At 32.9% G+C, this 19,176-nt stretch overlaps 1 protein-coding gene across 7 annotated transcripts in view; it reads left to right on the top strand.

The window, feature by feature from the left end:
• LOC134534922 (tyrosine-protein kinase CSK) overlaps positions 1-17,584 on the top strand; it is a 98,075-nt gene extending 80,491 nt beyond the window's left edge. For all 7 annotated transcript variants that reach the window (XM_063373628.1, XM_063373626.1, XM_063373627.1 and 4 more), the window contains 4 exons: positions 2,101-2,296; positions 3,032-3,118; positions 3,837-3,929; positions 5,920-17,584. In XM_063373628.1, coding sequence (XP_063229698.1) covers positions 2,101-2,296; positions 3,032-3,118; positions 3,837-3,929; positions 5,920-6,003 — 460 coding nt within the window. In that variant the 3' untranslated portion in view covers positions 6,004-17,584. The remainder of the gene's footprint in view (positions 1-2,100; positions 2,297-3,031; positions 3,119-3,836; positions 3,930-5,919) is intronic.
• The last annotated feature ends 1,592 nt before the right edge of the window (positions 17,585-19,176 follow it).

Genomic DNA, 19,176 nt, shown 5'->3' with positions numbered 1-19,176 from the left:
AAAAAATTTGGAGTTAAAAAGTTGGTTTAGATCTGTGTAGTATACTCAAATGTATATTGTACTTTTTGTCTTTCTTTAGTACTTAATGACTCACTTATTTTGTTATTATGTTTGTATAAAATGGTTTGATAAGATTTTTGTGTTTCTAATTTTATTACTGGAAAATTTTCCAAAAAAAAAAACTTTTACAGAAAGCTAACATCTCCAGGTATGATATTAGGTGCCTCACAATCTAGGATTAGATTTGTGTGCTTTCAAAACTGGCTCCTTAAAACTTAGTAACAAGAATTTAATGTTGTGTGTCATCTCGTAATGGATTTTCAGAAGTTGGTATGTTGGTTAGCTGCCAGCCATAGAGTATGTAGAGTTCAACCACCTTTAAAGTTTTTGAAGAGAATGGCTTAAGAAATTTCTTTCTGGGAAGTAGGTACTTTTTATTGGTCGAATAAAGTCATAGTTTTTTTGTACATATATATATTTATTTATAGTCAAACATCAAGAGCAGTAAGTCATGCAGCATGAGAAAGACAGCATATAAATGGGCTAACTATCAAGTTTATGTATTTTGTTGTTTTGGAACCTGGAATTTACAGTTCAAACATTTATTGATGGAAAAATACAGACACTGCAGAACAATATGTGCTTTAATGAGCTGATTTCCCAATTTCCTGGAATTTTGTGAACATTTAAGTATTTATATATTCATCAGTTTTCTAGTTCAGCAAACATTGTAACTTGAGATCATTTTGATTCATTGTGGAGTAGTTTTAATTTACAGTAGAACCCGTTTATAGTGAACCCGCATATAATGAATTCCCGCTTATTGTGAATTTCCGTCTCAGTCCCGGCAAAATGATTTGAGGTTATGTATTAATTTATTGGATATAGCGCACAACTTTTGTCAATGTTGATACGTTTTCCCGTGTACCACGAACAAATTTTGCCGACATAATGCACATTTATCTCAAATATTTTCATATAATTAAAAAGTTTTTTCACAAAACGTCGATTCTGCATTACATTGAAGTTTTTCCCGCAATACGCTACTCGATTGTCCACTGTTCATATTATAAACAAGTCGTATTCGAGTGGCCTCGGTAGGTTACGTGTAGCCAAAAATGGTGATCAGTTTGGTGAAAATAAAAAATAGTTATCCCTGCATTGTTAAAGAATGGGCGAACGTGTGTACATTTAATATGTTATCAAAATTATAAATAAATTACCGCCACACAAATACGTATGTGCATTATAGCAGCAAATTCAATATTTTTACGTCTCATTTTTATCGTTCACGTTTCGGACATTTTGATCGGGTAAGGTTCGTAAGACTACCACTAGATAGAACTCTGTAGACAAAATTTTTTCCATAGAAAGTGAGAAAATTTCGTTCCAGCTTTAGCAACTGCGATACTAAATGATACGTAGTAATCTTTGATGCACCAGACTCATTATTTTTTGTTTATTTACTTTTGACGGTAAAAAGAATTTTGTGTTTGTAAGCTGCAAATGTGCTTCAATAAGAAATACGTACATAAAAAAAGTTGGAAAAGTGGCAAAAAACGTAAGGCATTATCTGTGCGAGATAAACTGGACATTATTGAAAAGGGAGACTCCAAACCCACTGTCCCGCACACGTTAATAGCAAAGGAACTGGGAATTGCAACATCCACATTAAGTACAATACTAAACAAGCTGAAAAATCTTCTTTCTCAAGCTGCGATAACGTCACAGAGTATTAAATGCCCGAAAAAAGGATGATACGCCGATTTCCAAGAACCATTTGGTAATAGAAAATGTAGTTCATTAAAAATAATATCTGCATTTGCTCATAAAACTATTGCTTTGAGTATTTTCATTCGTTCTTTTCTTGGCTTAGGCCTATGTGTAGTTAAGATTTTGCTTTTGAGTATGTATTGCCAATATAAAAGTTTTCCCAGATATAAAGTTTCCCCTCTATAGTGAACATATAAACTACTCCCTTCAGATTCGTTATAACAGGGTTCTACTGTAATTAAAGGAATGGCGTGACTGCTGAGCTGTAGAATACGTACATTCCTAGGTTGGAGAAGCGATGGTGACGTGTGGTTTGTTGTGTGCCAGCGACACGTGTTCCGGCATGGAGTACCTGGAATCTCGCAAGGTCGTGCACAGAGACCTCGCCGCGCGGAACGTGCTCATATCGGAAGAAGGTGTGGCTAAGGTGTCGGACTTTGGCCTTGCCAGAGAAGAGAACTATACGGTCGAGACGAGCAAACTGCCTATCAAATGGACTGCACCAGAGGCACTCAAGCAAGGGGTTAGTTTTTTTTAATATACATGACATCTTTAGTGAAGGCTTGGAATAATGAGCCATGTTTATTTTTTTAGTTTTTTCGTCATTACTTATTTTAAGGGCTATTGGAATTTGTTCTGCCACAATATTTTTCTACAGATTAGTGTCATATCACTGGTGTAAAAATTCACACAAGGGGTGACAATTACGAAGACTTGTACACATTTTAACACCTTATCTTGAAAGGCGTATAAATACTTGTAGAAGAAAACTAAACAGCTTAAACATTTTTGAATAACACAATATTTAGGATAGCATTTATTAATAACATTTTTTTTAAAATTACATTAGTACATATTCATTTAGTTTTTCGTTACACAGTGCAAAATCCCACACGTTAAATTCTTTATCCAAGTTAAAAGCTTCGATTACTCCACTGACAATGCTTTGGCCAGTCTATGATTTGCCATATTTGGAATTGTTCCAGTCCTACAACCTTCCAGAAAATTAAAAATATTTTTTCTTGTTTTATTTTTGTCTATTTTATGTGCACAAAACATATTTTTACCTACTTAAATATGTAAATAAATACATACTGTTTGGTTTTGCATTGACATTATTTTATAACAAATAGTTTGCTTCACAATATTGTACCTATAATTACTCAACCCTGCGTGTACATAATTATAATATTCTTAACTGCTCTGGTAAAAACTTCAAGAGTTTTAAGTTGCCTCATTGATTGGTGTTGTGTTACAGAAATTCTCAAACAAATCGGACATGTGGAGCTTTGGCATATTGCTGTGGGAAATATATTCATTCGGAAGAGTGCCTTATCCAAGAATAGTAAGCTATAATTCACTGTATTTGCTGTGTTGATTGAGGTAATGGGTTGGTTCTAGTAGTTTATCAGTTCTGATTCTTGTGCTGACTTGTCGTTATACTGATTAATTTGATTACTTTTTTATTCTTTTTTTTTTTTTGTTGGTGTTCAGGGCGAATTTGAGAATGCATTTCTGAAGAGATAGTCCTGGTTTTGTTTGATGTATGTCGTATCTGTATTTACATTAACATTGTTTGCACATATGCAGTTGTCAGTATGTTTATGAGCATAATAAAAAAGATCTGGTCTTCTTAATTTAAAGTTATTTTTTGCCATAACTTTTGTATATTTAGTTTAATACCATTTTAGTTGAGTTCTGCAAATTTGTAATACTATTTTTTTTTTTTTTTTTTAGTCATTTTATCAATTTTTTCTTTATGTACCTACTCTAAAACATACAAGTGGGTATGCATGGATGCATACATGTACGTAATATATATGTATCAAATATTTAATCTGTTAGTAGCAATAATATTTAAAGGTTTTATTAGTACTCTTATGTATAAAACAATGTTTTGAATATTGTTAATTTAAATTTATTTCAGAGACATTCAACATATTTTATTTTATTTGTTTTAATTATATAATTAGCAGTCAGTACGTGTAGGAATATTTCCTAGGTTGATCTTGCAGATACCTTGCACTGAAGGCATGTGCAGTCACTGGTAATGATTGTTTCAGCCTCTGGCAGATGTTGTGAAGCACGTGGAGAAAGGGTACAAGATGGAAGCCCCTGAGGGATGTCCCCCGGAGATCTACGAAATGATGAGACAGGTTAGTCTTTTGCCAGTTGCACGTTTTTTTCTGTACCTGTAAATTCTTTGAATCAACAATACGAGACAGAAATTTTCATGCCACTTATTAAATGTGAACAAATGATAGTAGTAGCACAAGTATTCCCAAACATGTGAAAATGGCCTACTTATTCCCAAAGAATTACAAAAGTTTTTTTTTTTTAATTTTTTATTTTATTTTATCAGCCTGTGAGTACCTACTTGTGCACTGCCCATTTTTCACTTGTCTTACGTAGTGAGGTTTAATTTTTTTTACATTGTCACTTATAATTAAGGCAAATATTATATGGTTTTATTTTTAGGCTAATTTCATTTTTAAAAACAGATTTTTTTTTTATGAATTTTGTTTATTTATAACATATTATTAAACAAATATGGTAGTTAAATAATTTTGACCAAAATATATTACACTTTTACTATATCATGATTTTTAATTAGAATGTTTAACTATTCTGAAAAAAAAAAAAAAAAAAATTGGTAAGTAAACGGAATGGGAACGTACCCAGGGGGGGTTGCCTGATAGAAAGGGAAGCACCACAGCAGCAAGCGTAGAAGAGTGAGACCCATAGTCATCGCAAAGCTGACCTATGGACCCGAAGAGTCTGAGGACGGCCGCGATGTTACATCTGTCATGAAGTGGGCCATTTCCAGTACACTTGCCCAATGCGTAGGATGGCTTTGCAGCATGGTCCACAACAGCACACTATTAACTGTTCGGGACGAACAGGTTTAATGAGGGGGCAGTGTTACGAACGCGAGAGATAGGACCGTGATGCGCGCCATCCATTGCCGGGTTACAAGGGTCCTCGCTACCCCCTCCCCCGTCCCCTCCTCTACTCCCTGCACATCATTCCGCCTCGGGTTATTATCACCTTAAGCTGCCTGGGAATTCCGGGCTTACAGAGGCCGCCGCGTGGAGTGGCGTTAGTAAGCGTCACCATTCTCGATGTTTCGGGCGTCGTGTCAACCTGGGATGATGCGACTCATCACAGCCGCTCTCGTCGGTTCGAGAAGGGCGCCACAAGTATTTAATCAGCGGCGCCGGCCTCCGCGGGAGTTCTGAGCGAGTTCCGAAAGTTTGGAGAGTTCCGTGAGGGTGAGACCCCCTCGAGAGTGGCGCGAAGTGGAGCAACGGGATCGAAGGAGTGCGACTGAGTGGTGCAAAATTGTGTGTGTGGACAGGCGCGAGGTAAGGGGCGAACCACTGTTGATTCTAGCTCTAGTGAGGATTGCGAACTTTGGAACTTGACAGACATTGAGTGACTTGCAAATAAACATTTTTAAGTGCCGGTGATTGGACATTTCGAACTACAATTATTTATTAGTAATGTAAATATTAATAATTAATAAAACTGTAATAGGGTTATCGCTTACGAAACCAGTTCTTCCCACATTAGTTTGTAACAGTATATATGTATGACATTGATAAACTCGTACACCGTTTGACCAATCACCATGAAAGTTGGCACGTCGAATTGTTTTTTCATGGACAAGGTTTTTATGCTATCCATTTTTTTTGTAACTTGCCGCTAGATGGCGCTGCAGCGCATCAACTTCTAAACCATTCAACCGATCGAGCATGGGTAAATAGAAAATCATAGCTCATAGACATACAAACAGTAATCATGTGTCTTTTCTCTGTCCACCACACTATCACCCTGTGTTCAGCCCGGGCAATGCCGTGTACAGCAACTATGCGTACAGCAACTATGCTATTTGTAGGCAAATGACATTTGTATCACATGCTACTAAACTTATCTTTGGATTTTTTTTGTCAATAAACATTAAATATTTTGTATCATACGTAACTAATATAATAAAATTAAAATAAATATACACAGGCAGGCCAACATCTGCCGGATTCTGCTAGTAATATATGATAGATATATAACATCGAACAACCCCAACTCGCAGATGTCTATTATTCTGGTTCCCGGTGACATGAGTGGGTTGTGCGTGTGTGTGCACAGGCCTGGGACTTGCTGCCGGACCGGAGACCCAGCTTCCACGATCTGAAAGGTCGGCTGGAGCAGTTGAAGCTGATCACGATCTGAGGCCGATGGGCAAAAGTGTGATAACCTGTACCTATTGACGGTGAAGACGAGACACTCTGCAGGAAGAAAAAAAAAATATTTTTGTTATTGTGTTCTGGTGTATGATTGTTTTATTTCTCAAGAGGATTTATATTTTGGTTGATGGTGGTGTGGGCGGGTCGCTAGGATTGGAGAACCGGGGGGCCAGTAAGTACAACACTGTCTGTGATAAAGTGCAGACGACATTAAAAAAAAATTGTTTTCCGTTGTCAAGTGTGTAAGTTACAGTGGGCCCTTGATAACCATACATCTGTTCCTTAAGAGTAATTTAGTTAAAAAAAAAATAAATAAAGATATATATTTATTTGTAAATACTTTAATATGTATAGTTGTGGAGTTAAGAAAATAATCTGATTATCAGAGGTTCTAACAGGAGTTATGTTAAAAGGAGCCTACATTTTCTATAAATTTACAATCTAGTTACTTTCTTTTGCAGTTATGTAATGAAAAATAAAAGAACTAGATGCTTGTAAATATGAGTTAAAAAAGTTTTAGTAATGGGAAATTTCCCTTCTTGAGCACAGTTTTATATGTTTATGCATTTCATATTTTCAGGCTCTGAATTAATGAATAGTAACATAGTTTAATTATCTCTTCCATGTTTAATAGTCAGTATAGACTATATATATGTATTTAGAGCTTAATTGTTTGTTGCCTCCAATTACATTTACAGGTAATGTTTCAAGTCCCTTCAGTTTTATATTATATGGCACTGTTTTTCTACTATATTTTTTTTGTAGCTTTTTTCTACTTAAAAGAAAATGTACCTATGGAAATTTTTATTATCATCAACTTACATTTTTAATGTTTTATTTAAGTCTTCTGCTTATCAAAACTAATTAGAATTTATAATAATTTTTTGCTGGATTTAGTTAGCCACCAGGTAATCAAATTAGGTTAATTATGTATGACATTGAACTGATGCAACAGTTTTGCATTGATATTGATGTCTTTGTAATTCATAATTTTGTTTTTAATTATTTTAAGCTCCGGGAGCTGATTTAATCAATTGTTGCTCTGCGACAGCTAATTTTTTTTTTTTGTAAACTATTGAGACTTATAGGTAAGTTTGGTTAAATTTTATGTAGTTGCTTGTCACTTGAGTGACTCTAAAACTCGTTCTAGTCCTATTTTGAATTTTATCATACTAGTCCTTACATATATAATTTTTTTTTATTTAGTTGCTATTTTCAACTTGAATTTCTTTGCCTTGAAATTTCTTCATTTACCCGATGTCGGAGGTAGGCAATCGGTTTTAAGAATGTTGAGAATTTTGCAACTGTTTATCAGTTGACATGAGGCTCTACGGAAAGACGAATATGTCAATGCTGCACAAGGAAATGTGGATATCGAGGGCCCTTTGCACCTACATACATATCTTCTGAATGTGAATATGAGCACCTTTGTGCACATATTCTATTATTCTATGTGAACGAAAATATGCACATGACTGAAGTGTTATAAATTATGTATGTTTAAAATCAGAGCTACTCTTTTTGATTTCAATAAATGGTGTGTTTGAGTTTTAATAAATCGTAATGCTAATGTCCCTGTATTTGAATTACATATTTTTTTTATGTCTGGTTGAGAATTTCATTGTTTGGCCGGCAATAGTTAAAGAAGCTAATTTTGATATTTTGACAAAAATAAAATATTTCATTTCCAGTCTTATTTAATTGTGGTTATTGTGATCATAATATGTAATCAATTGTTAACCTGAAATACTTGTTATTGAACACTTTTGAAATTGGCTTATGGACTAATATAATTTTTGCCTGGTATGCTTAGAAATTGTGCATTAGTGCAAGCTGTGTTGAAATTAAAAAAAAAAAACCTTTACTTACTTCTATTGTGTGACCATGGCGCAATTAACATACTATCACTTATTAACTCTCAACAGTCTTGAATTTTTACAGTAATTAATAAATAATAATACTACCTAATATGCAATGAATCTATTGGGCCGATTTTCTTCATAACTGGTCTCAAAAGTGTTTACGTAAAAATTAAATAACCATGCGTGGACCGAGAGACTTGAGAGTCTAGAATCCAGGTCACACTGTTGTCTTTTGAGAATTTTGACCCATGCAAGAAGTGTATGTAATGTGTGGGGAGGGGGGGGGGTAGCTTCAAAAGTGTTCCATTTAATGTACGTATGACTGTTACATTGCATAAAAGTTACTATACGTCTTGAAAAAAAATTGTGAAAATGGTTAGTCTGCTGCCTAAGAATTAAAATCCTTTGAGAGAAATTCTCATTTGAAATATTGTAGCTCTATAATGAATGGCAAGGGGTAGGAAAGTTAAAGTAAGTCTGCGACCATTCAGTTACAAAGTTTTAATAATTTTAATAAACTTTTGTTTGTAATATAATGCCAAATAAACACTGTGTACAGTAGCACAATTAATCCTTTATACTATTGAGTTGTTGGTGTAAGTGTACTGATGTTGTGCCTTGTGGCATTATCGTGGAAATGTTTTTTATTGTTTGTTGGAAGTGACTTATCATGCATGTACCATCAAGTAAAGTCGGCGGTGACGTAACTTGTCTCAAATTTGACAATTCCCAAAAGTAGTACCAATGTTCTGTGTATTCTGTCAGTTGTATTTGTAAACTACTTTACATGGTTGTTGGTGTTTGTAAGCAAATGTGTGTTTCTTTGCAATTCACACAAGAGCCCGTACCTCCCTAGAATCATAAAAACCCTCTTTGTGGAGGGGGGGGTGCCTACTTGCTCTTGCAAGATCTCGACTATGGAACGGGAATGATACATGTATTCCTGCAGCGGTTTTCCCCTCCCACTTTACCCGGGAATCCTAGATTTTTGCCCCTGATGGCTACTGTTGGGAATTTGTCAAATTTGAGAAAAGTTACGTGACACGCACACACCATAGTGAATTGTCTATTAGTAACGAAAACCGTTGTAATTTTATTATTGTGGTAGTTTTAACATTTGTCTAAAAAAAAGTTTATGTTGTATAATTATCAGTTAATGATAATTGCATGTTATTGGGTGGGTTAAAATGTTTAGGATCTTTTTTTTTTTTTTTTTTAACTTGGTCTAACTTGTCCCCACAGACACTTGTTTTTCAGTATTAGCATATTAGGCTGTCTAGTAGAATAACACATGGGCGAAACTCAAGAGTTGAATGAAAACAGGATAAATTAAGCATGATAATTCATCCTGATGTACCTTTTATCATAATGTTTTACTATTTTTTTTTTTTTTTAGTGTAAGTCATTACACTGTATATAAATTTAATTGTAATTTGGTTTTACTATTTTTATTTTGTTATTGTGACGAGAATACGTTTATCATACAGCTGCACGAAACGTGTCTTTGCTGTGACTGGAACTGGAGGTTTAAGTTAAATGTTAAAAATATTTCCTTACAATACTTGCAAGATAATGGGGGGTTTTTCCCCATTTATTTTTATCTTTAAAATAAAAGTAATGTCTGCTATGTTATAAAATTTTTGTTAAGTGCCCTTGTTGCCTTTTCTGTAGTGGCACAAAACAATCATTCATGAGTTACAGCAACACGCTGAAATTGAGTTTCTTCACATCTCTTTAAAGTTATTACCTATATATTCCTAGCTTGCACACTTGGAGACAGCAACACATCATCATCATCATCATCATCATCAATCATTCTCATCATCAATCATTCTCATCATCAATCATTCTCATCATCAATCATTCTCATCATCATCATCATTCTCATCATCATCATCAACAACAACAACAACAACAACAACAACCTCATCAACTGCTTACAGCCTGTAGTGTACCAACAAAGAAAGAAACACAAATTTTCAGAGACATTTATTACTTGAGTTAAATTTTATCCGTCTGGTTATTTTTAGTTGCCGCAAAAAGCTAGAACTGAACTCAGGAAATTGTGTAACTAACAAAGGTCAGTTTTAATTTTTAACCAGCCACTAAATTATCTAATATTTAAATGGTGGTTTAAAATATACATACTTGCAAATATGAACTATCCATGAGACCATGACTAAATGAGGTATGTGAAAATAACAGTTGCTACAAATTCTAAATTGATGCTAAATGTTTTATCAATGGTCACAAAATCAACAGCAATTTCAGGTTAGTTTACAAAGAATAAGTTTTTTCTAAACAAACTTTTAATAACCTATCTCCAGAATCCTTGGTTTTGTCAAAACTAATTATACATCAGTTACAAATAAATGTTGTCTTGGTTAGCAATAAACATAATTTTTGTTGCATGGATATGCATTTTCTGTATGAGATGATGCGACAAAAAAGTTGGAAGAACGACGCTAACAAAAGATGAGTCTATAAAATCTTGCAGTGTAGTTTAGGATTACAAGAAAATCAAAACCAAAAATGTTTTAATGCAGTCACTTTCAAAACATTGCCACATTGGCAATTTTGCTAGCATTATGTATTTAGTATAATATGTAAGAAATAGTAATGGTCACTACTGTAAACATCTAGTTTAAAATACAAAGATGCAAAATAACTACTTATAAGAGCCATTGCAAATGATTTCAAACTTCTGAATAAGAAGTGTGCTGAAATGTGCTATAAAATGCTTTTTTTTTTTACGTACCTTTATCTATGACTATGATTAAAATTTTAAGTACCAAGTCTGCTTTCTTGATATAAGAACTTGATTACTTGTATGAAAATGGATAAAAAAATGTTTAATCAATTTATAAGTTAATAAGAACAAATACCTTCCTTATTACCTGTGAGTTATCCTGAAGCGAATTGACAAATGAAAACAAATATATGGATTTTTATACATACATCAAATATTTAAAATTTTTGTAAATAAACTTTTGTATGCAAATCATCTTGGAGACAAGATTTTAATGTTATATTTTCGATCAATTTCATTTTTTAAATAAGTTTTTTCTATATTTTTTAGATTTTGTTTATAAATATCCAATTATTAATACTAATATATTACTATTATATATTAATACTAATATATTACTTTATAAGTATTTCACCAAAAGAGTTTAGTTTTGACTGTGAGATGTTACACATTTTTATAATGAAATAATTAATTTTAAGCTTTTATAGAATATCTGCAAGAATTTTTGTGTTGGAAAAATGTATTTACATACATCAGTGATGTAAAATGAGTCGGTAAAAACAATTTTAAACTAAGTAAAAATAATTTTTTTCTTATAAATTTGGTTCATACATTTTAGTTTCAACTTTCAGTTTGAATTAATGGTATTATTAAATTTCATGATTTTAGTTGAATTTGATGCTGTTTGGTATATTAACTGGAATTTGATTGTTAATATGGTTTATTTATAAGTTTTTTGGTGTAGTTTCTGTTTTATCGAAATTCCCCATAAAATCTTATCCCCAGTCACCGCTGATGGTAACTCACATAGACAGTGCATTGGTAGTACAACATGAAGCTAAAGTGAACCATTTGTCAGGAGTCACTTGTGTAGCAGTGTGTGTGCATTATGCTATATGGTATTGTAAAAGACAAGTTATATGTAAAGACTGAGTTATGGTCAACTGTTAATATTTTCTTTTTATTTAAGCAGTGTCTTAACGTGTAGCTGTTGACATTAGGTTCCCGTAGGGTTCGTAATTGTCTAGTAATTTGCTGGGAAAGGCTTCTAAAGAAAAATAATTTCTTCGCAGAATAACTATTATGGACTGCACTCATTTTATATTGTTATTTTGGTGGTAATTGGTTGTCATAAAGAATTTACAACAGCTCTAAATAGCAGTGGACATTTTAAGTTTTTGGTTTGTAAAGCTCAGTCATAATTTACTTGCATGCACAGTAGTATACTTTTACTTTCAAACATAGAAAAATAATTACGTAGTTGTAGTTATCATTGGTAGAAGATGGTTACTATACAGGCTAACAGTAATTTTAAAGCAGACCTATTAGGCATATTGTTCATTTCTGTCACAGATAAAATTTTTACGTGTCTTGACCCCACCATTTCTGCTATGTGATGTGTAGTTGCTTTAGATTATTTCCAACATGTTACAACTTTACATTTAAATTGATTTACAGAGTATTTTTTATGGAAAAATATATTTACAAACAAATACTAATTTAGTCGATGGTTGTGTTCACTACTAAGTTGCTGTCATACAAAATTACTAGGGACAATATTGATAACCACCCAGTAGAATGAAAAAAAGAATTAATTTTCCAAATATTATTCAATGAATTCCAAAAGGATGTACGTATTTGATTTCGTTCTTGGATTTAGATACTTTAGCTGCATCTGCTACTTTATTTTTCTGTCATGTCTTTAGATATGTGTTGGTATTTGTTAAGTATCTCAATTCTGGTGATTTAAAAATGGTATAGTACGTATCTAGTTGTTTTTAATTCAGTTACGCCAATTTTCATCATGGTTTGATCAACTGGTTTATGGTATGCATTGCAATACAGAATTCATAAATTATGATAATTATCGATTTCAAGTAAATGTTAACTATCAGTTGAATTTTTATGTGTAATAATATATTTACATACTATTTTTAATTTATGTAAACTAAACATTTTTTCACTATTCAATTGTGTATTTCAAAGTTTCTGAAGTTTTTTTACCAACAAAGTATCTTAGATGGCTACAGACTCATGGGTATATTTTAAATGAACTTAAAGTAAATGTTTGTTTTATTTTTAAAAGGATTTACACTGTTATTTTGTTTTGTATTACATTAGCATAATGCACCAAACTGCACAATTATATATAAATTGTGTAATTTTAGTTGTAGTATTTTCAGTGTTAGTGTCCAGTTTTTTTTTTCTTTTTTCTTTGTCAGAAATTATGCTCACCTCAATAATAACAGGTAGTTGGATTTGTGGGTGTGTGTGTGTTTGTGTAAGTCAAATTCTTCAACTTTATTTTGGTTAAGTGTTGTGAAGGTTGTGTGCAATGAATTTTTTATTGAAATGAGGGATTGCTCAAAGTTCAAACCTGTAACAAAGAATTATTGGCAAGAGCAGAGTAATTATTGCTGTTGTAGTTATTTCCTTGTAGTAATGTGTCAAATATATATTTTCTGTACATAAGGTGTGTATATTTGTGTTGTGTATCAGTGTATGTACAACTGTACATATAATTATTAAAAAAATGTTCTTAAGATTTTTAATTGTTTTTATGCCAATATGTAACAATTTTGTGTATTTTGACTGTTTTATTGTAAAATAAAAATATTTTTCTCAGAGTGTGTAGGTAAACTGTTTTGTAACAATATACATTTTACTAATCTGGTTTGATGTAACTTACATTGTGTTTCACTGTAGCGAAGAGTCATTTTGCTCTCTGGGTGGCTCAGTCAAAGCTGGAATCATTGTATTTGGCTGTGTGGCTTAGTTACGGTATGTCCCAATATTGTGTGACATGCAAATGCACGCTAAATATGGAGATTTCATCCGAGTTAAGTACGTATGAATATGAGTCTGGAAAAATTTTAAACTTACTTTCATCTTGGGAAAACCAACTCGATTAATTGAAATTTACTGAGGTCAATTTGTGTTCATGTAAAAAAATATAAATATTAACTTGATCTCATTCATGCATGCCTAAGTACAAAAACAAGGTAAGTACATATGTAACTGCTTTAAATGACTTCTTACAATGCTGTAACATTCTTGTCTCTTTTCTTTATTGTGTGAATCTCCCTTCAGCCATTGATCTAGCTGCCAGACATGATACAGAAATAATGCAGTAATAAAGCACATGTTTCGCTGTTTGCAACGCAGGAACTAACCTGAAGTACTGTACTACACTAGAACATGTCTTAGGTAGCAGAGTGAGGTTGGGAAAAACCTGCGTCATGACTTAACAGAGAAGTGTTACTAGTGAGTAAAAATGTTCATACAAATGAGAAATCTTGTTCGTCCCAAACTTGCCATAGTAATTAATAATTTGTGCATGTGTTGGCATTAAGGCTTAATCTCACAGACTGAGTTGTTTATCATTTTCTTGTCAAGGGATTTCCCTGTAACCATATTCCGAAAGCTCCCTTTCATTTATCTTTGGATCACAGTTTTTCTCAGCATATAATGACTAAATGCTATTTTCGATCTGTATTTTGCGCAAGTGATCGTAATCATAAACACCTGCGTTACCTTTTTTTTTAGCTATCAGATGATATTTAATAAAGATCTGGTGAGAAAATTATGTGTCCCAACGATGAATGTACAGGAGTTATGAAAATAGATTTAGAGTAAAATCACTCAAATTGAAGTAACAATAAGAAAATGAAACCATCAGCGTGGTGATGAGATTGAGCCTTCAGCATTAAGTTTTTCATAGCTGTGTTTCTTCTGAAATGTAGTTTTTGAGTTCTTACTGAATTGAGTTACTTTTATTACCTATTATTATTTTACAAGTGCAATTCAACTCATTAGTTTTAATAGGTCCAGACACACACTCATTATTTTGGAATGATTATAGCTCCAACATATTATTAGTTGAATTTTAAGTTCGCGGAAATAGTTCAGGTATTGGAATTTGATGTTGATAAGAATTGAAAGCAAAGTGTTACTATCATGGTCGTATGCAGGTTCTCTCCTTTTCTGCGAAGGAAAAAAAATTAAATGAAACTAGGAGCAAGACCTTTAGTTCGAGAAAATTTGAAACTTAACCTCACAAACTATTGTTCAAATTTTTTTTTTCCCCTTTAGTTATTGTTACGATTGTATGGCTCCTAGGACTCTCCTCCCCCATGAAAGAAGTTGAATTTCGAAAAATGCCCCTCGTGTTTTGAACTGGTAACGCCCGTGTTTACCAACACCATTTCTGTTTTCAAAGTTACAGCATCCAGAAACTCGTTAAAATTTCTGTACGTATATAGCTGAAATGTTAAGTCTTGTTTTTTGGGTTGAAGTCATGTCACTGCGTGGGTGGTTGTGAAGCAACTTCAATCCAAAAGCAAGTGTCGACTCAAACAAATTCCATTGCCACTAAATTTATCAATGGTGAAAAAATTTTAGTGTTAACCATAGTGAATTTTTGAAAATGCAATAGATTTTTTTTTTAAAATTAAAACATATTAAGGCTTAATGTAAACTGATAAAATTTAATTTTGTATAGGAGGGGTGGAGGGAAGGTGAAATCTTGTACAATCCTGTAAGGTATAGGTCATGAATGCAACGGCTGATGTGCCTGAAATGTGTTCAAGCACACTTTCTTATGTTAAGGGGAATAATGCTAGAGAATTTCAATTTTTGTTCTAATGAGACTTCCCGCGCACCATGCATGATATGTTTCACTTTATTTTTAATAACATGACACCTGTGAGAAAACAGAACTTAATCTTTAAAACAGGGTTTTTTTAGGGCTTATTTATGAAATATAATTAAAATACACTAGCAAATATTATTCAGGTTTTTAGTATAAGTTTTTTTGAAGAAGATAATGTAAAACTGAAAAAAAAAGAGTAATTTTTAAGTATTATGTATAAAGGTAATGAGATGTGTTTTGTATATCCAGTATGAAGTAATAAATCTTCTATTTTACGAATATGTACCTATATGCTTCCACCTGGCTTTGGAGAATCACTTCCAAATGGAAGAATATCAAGTTTATCTGAAAAGTTCTTACAGTTCAGGAATCATTACTGTTGTGTTCTCTTGGAAATGCGTGGCTCTGCAGGTCTCGCAAGTTTTTTTGTAGTTAATCCCTTTCACAAAAACATTCATAATAAGGTTATTTTTTTAATTTGAAGAAGGGAACTTGTATTTTCATTCACCTTTTGTCCGAGAATAGTTGAGGTTTTATCATCACACCATTATGCTCGGGCGCTAAGACGACGAACACTAAGGTGAAGTTGGCTCCGAACCACAGAGTACTGACGTAATGCTCGTTGATTTGAGACATGCTGAGATGTTGGGATCCAACCCTTGAATGTTAATATCAGTTCATATCCTGGACTTGATGTGTCTCCCAGATTATGGAGCCTGAATACTTTTAAATTTAATGTGCTATATAGGATTGCTGAGATAGTAAATTTGTTATGGTTGGAAAGGGAGGGGGTGTGGGTAGTGGGTATAGTCATCTAGGGGGGCTCCAGATAACCCAAAATTCTTCATTTTTCACGTAAAAAACGTAAAACCATTAAATTTATTTTTGTGTTAATGAATTGCTTTTTTTAAAAAGTTAGCATTTATCCATGGTTATATTTTATCATGGAAACAACGCTACATGTTACTGTTCACAGCATCTTTTGCATGAACTTTTTATATATTTTTCCTAAAAGTATTTTTTGGTTGTACTATGTTTAATTTTATTATTAGTATAGTTAATTTTTTGGTTCTTGATCTATTTCTCTTGCTCATGTGAGAAACTTTCATTACATTTGGTTACATTATTATTTTTATTATTATTATTATTATTTATTCCTAATTTGGAAAGAAGCATGTGAATACAACCTTGATTCTCTCCTCGTACTTATGCCCCTGATTTTAATTTCATGGATACATAATCTTAAGTTTTGGACTCACGGGCCATGTTGAATTTTTAATGGTTTCATCATATCTTTTATTTAAGGTCTTTCTCTTAAATTTGAACTTGATACCTTCCTTGTGTTTGTGGTTCTGCTACAAACATTTTCAACAGATATTCACTTAGTGTAATATCAGGGGTGTAAAAAGTGGCGCCCATGATTATAATTATGTGAAGGCTTGTGCGCCTTTTTACACATACAATATTGCACTTAAGTGAATATCAGTTGAAAATATTAGTGGCGGAACAAAAAAATGTAAGGGAGGTAATGAGTTTGAATGTTATAAAAAAACCAAGTAACCCTTAAAAAACAGGTAATGAGAAAACAAAAAAAATTAACATGGTGTGTAATACTAAACCTTATAAGAATGGATTAAGCGAAATGGCAAAAGTTTGGGGATCAATCAGGCCTTTGCTTTCTACGACGACTTAACATATGCTTCGATAACAGGGTTTAATTTTAGCAAAACATTCGTAAAACTCATTCATGGACGACACTTGTGAAAAATCTTAGCCATGTAAAGTGCTTCTAAAGAAATATTAACTTCAAATGTTCTAGTATTTGTATTAAGCTGGTTTCCAGATTTTGTCAGATACCGTGTATAGCGAAACATTTGCTGACGTCTGCTGCAGAGATTGGAGGTAACGTAGAATGTTTCCACCTCCTGACTTGTTAAATGTATCTCAGTGATAGTGCATTTTTTTTAAAATTTGAATTGAAAAGCTTTTTATATTTTGGCTTTGTTACATGGTAAGTCTGCTCACCCGTCCAGAATGAATTGTCAAGAGTACCAGCTATACATTATGTATGTTGTACTTGCTAACAATCCTAACTAATATTGTATGATGTAATTTTAACTAGCGTAATGTGTTCAGATGTGAATTGGGTTTGGGGGGAGGGGGGCACTGTGTTCTAACAGTCTGTGTGATAGGTATTGTCTCATATTGTACTAGGATGGCATTCTGTTGTTATATATGCTCTTCATATAGTAATATTGATCTTAAATGTCATTGTGTATTTAAATAAACATACATTTTATATCAATGCAGCTTTTTTATATTTTTTTGATCCCCACGCTAACAAAGACCAACAGTATCAAGAATTGTTCCGTAAAAAATTAGAATCTCTCATATAGTAACTAAAAATACAGTAATTCTTGTGTTATCAACCAAATGGCAACATACAAAATTAGTTATCACATGAATTTGACTATAAACTCTTATTATAAATTTATGAATCATTTAGAGATGTGAAAATACACACCTGTTTTAACAAGATTGTTTACAATGAGAAAGTTGTTTGAATTTTATTGTTTGGTTTGTGTTTTTTCTTTATGTTCGTTCTTTGGACAAGTTCACTTCACGCTCCATGCTCTTCACGTACATAGAGTCGAAAATGTTTGCTCCTTGTGATAAAGCCTCTGTTATCGCGTAAATATCACTTGCTACAAATGTTTGTCAGTGTTATCACATGCACTAATTTGCTACTTGTTCTTCTTTAGCAAGCCGAGCTGAAGACAGCTACTTTTCTTGGCACTTGTGTGATTATATCACCTCGTGTTTATTAGTTACTGAAATCTCTAAAAAGGGGTGAATAAAGTAATGTAATTATTAAAAAAAAAAAAGGGAAAAAAATCATTGGGAACGTTCTTTGAATGATTCTTTCATTGGGGAAAATTATTTTTAATTTAAAACATTTTTATGCCATTGGGAAACAACGTGAAAACGGGATAAAATCATAACTTGATACCAAACCTCTTCTGCACATTCTATTGACACTCGCTGAACTAGAAGTATGTACCTAACACTCACTTTTCTCAGGAGCGTGACTCTTCTCGCCAGCGATAAGCTAACAATCTTGCAGAGCACAGTGGCGGATCCGGTAGTTAGTGGAAGTGAGGAGAAAGGGGAGGACTTTTGGGTCTGGATACAAATGTTTCTCCAAGAAAGAATTTTATTTTGTGAAAGTGACATGACAATCAGGAGGAGCTTTAGCCTCTCAAGATCCCCTCCCCCACACCCCTTTTCTCAGTTTCATTTGTCCTTGTGCAATACCTCTTGTCAACTAAAACAATAACGTGGTTTATTATTTTAATCAGCTTTACTGTAATTTACTAGTCTCTGTTATAAAATGGCTGAGATTACTTGCTCTTCTCGCTTGCAAATAAAATTTCTGCAACCAAACTCATTCAGTAAGACACTACTGACTGGCTTTGCTCCAGTGAGGTTATTTTGAGATTGATCTGACTCTCTCTATACTCAGTTTATCATTTTAGCTAGTTAAAGCAAGAAAATCAATGTGTTAATTCACTAGGTAGTCAAGTTTAAAAATACCTGTAAAAACAGTTATTTCAAAATATTAGTTATTTTAAAGGAGTAAAATAAAATTAAATAAATATCAAGACAAGAGGGATAGGACCTTTATAGGATAGGTTCTTTAGTATGTGAAAAACGCGTAATCATACGTTGAAATAGACAGTCCATGTCTTCAATGTTAATGGGTTTATGATGGCAAAAATATGGTACATAACACTTTTGGAAATTGTCTAAACAAATTGTCACAATTTTAATGCTAACACCGGATCCAACCTCATTGCATCAACAATGCAATAGCTGTTTCCATGAAGGGGAAGTAAT

Source organism: Bacillus rossius, chromosome 8 (genome assembly GCF_032445375.1).
Source record: "Bacillus rossius redtenbacheri isolate Brsri chromosome 8, Brsri_v3, whole genome shotgun sequence".
Taxonomy (NCBI): domain Eukaryota; kingdom Metazoa; phylum Arthropoda; class Insecta; order Phasmatodea; family Bacillidae; genus Bacillus; species Bacillus rossius.
The sequence above is the reverse complement of the archived record's forward strand: the minus strand, read 5'-3'. Positions and strand labels throughout refer to the sequence as shown.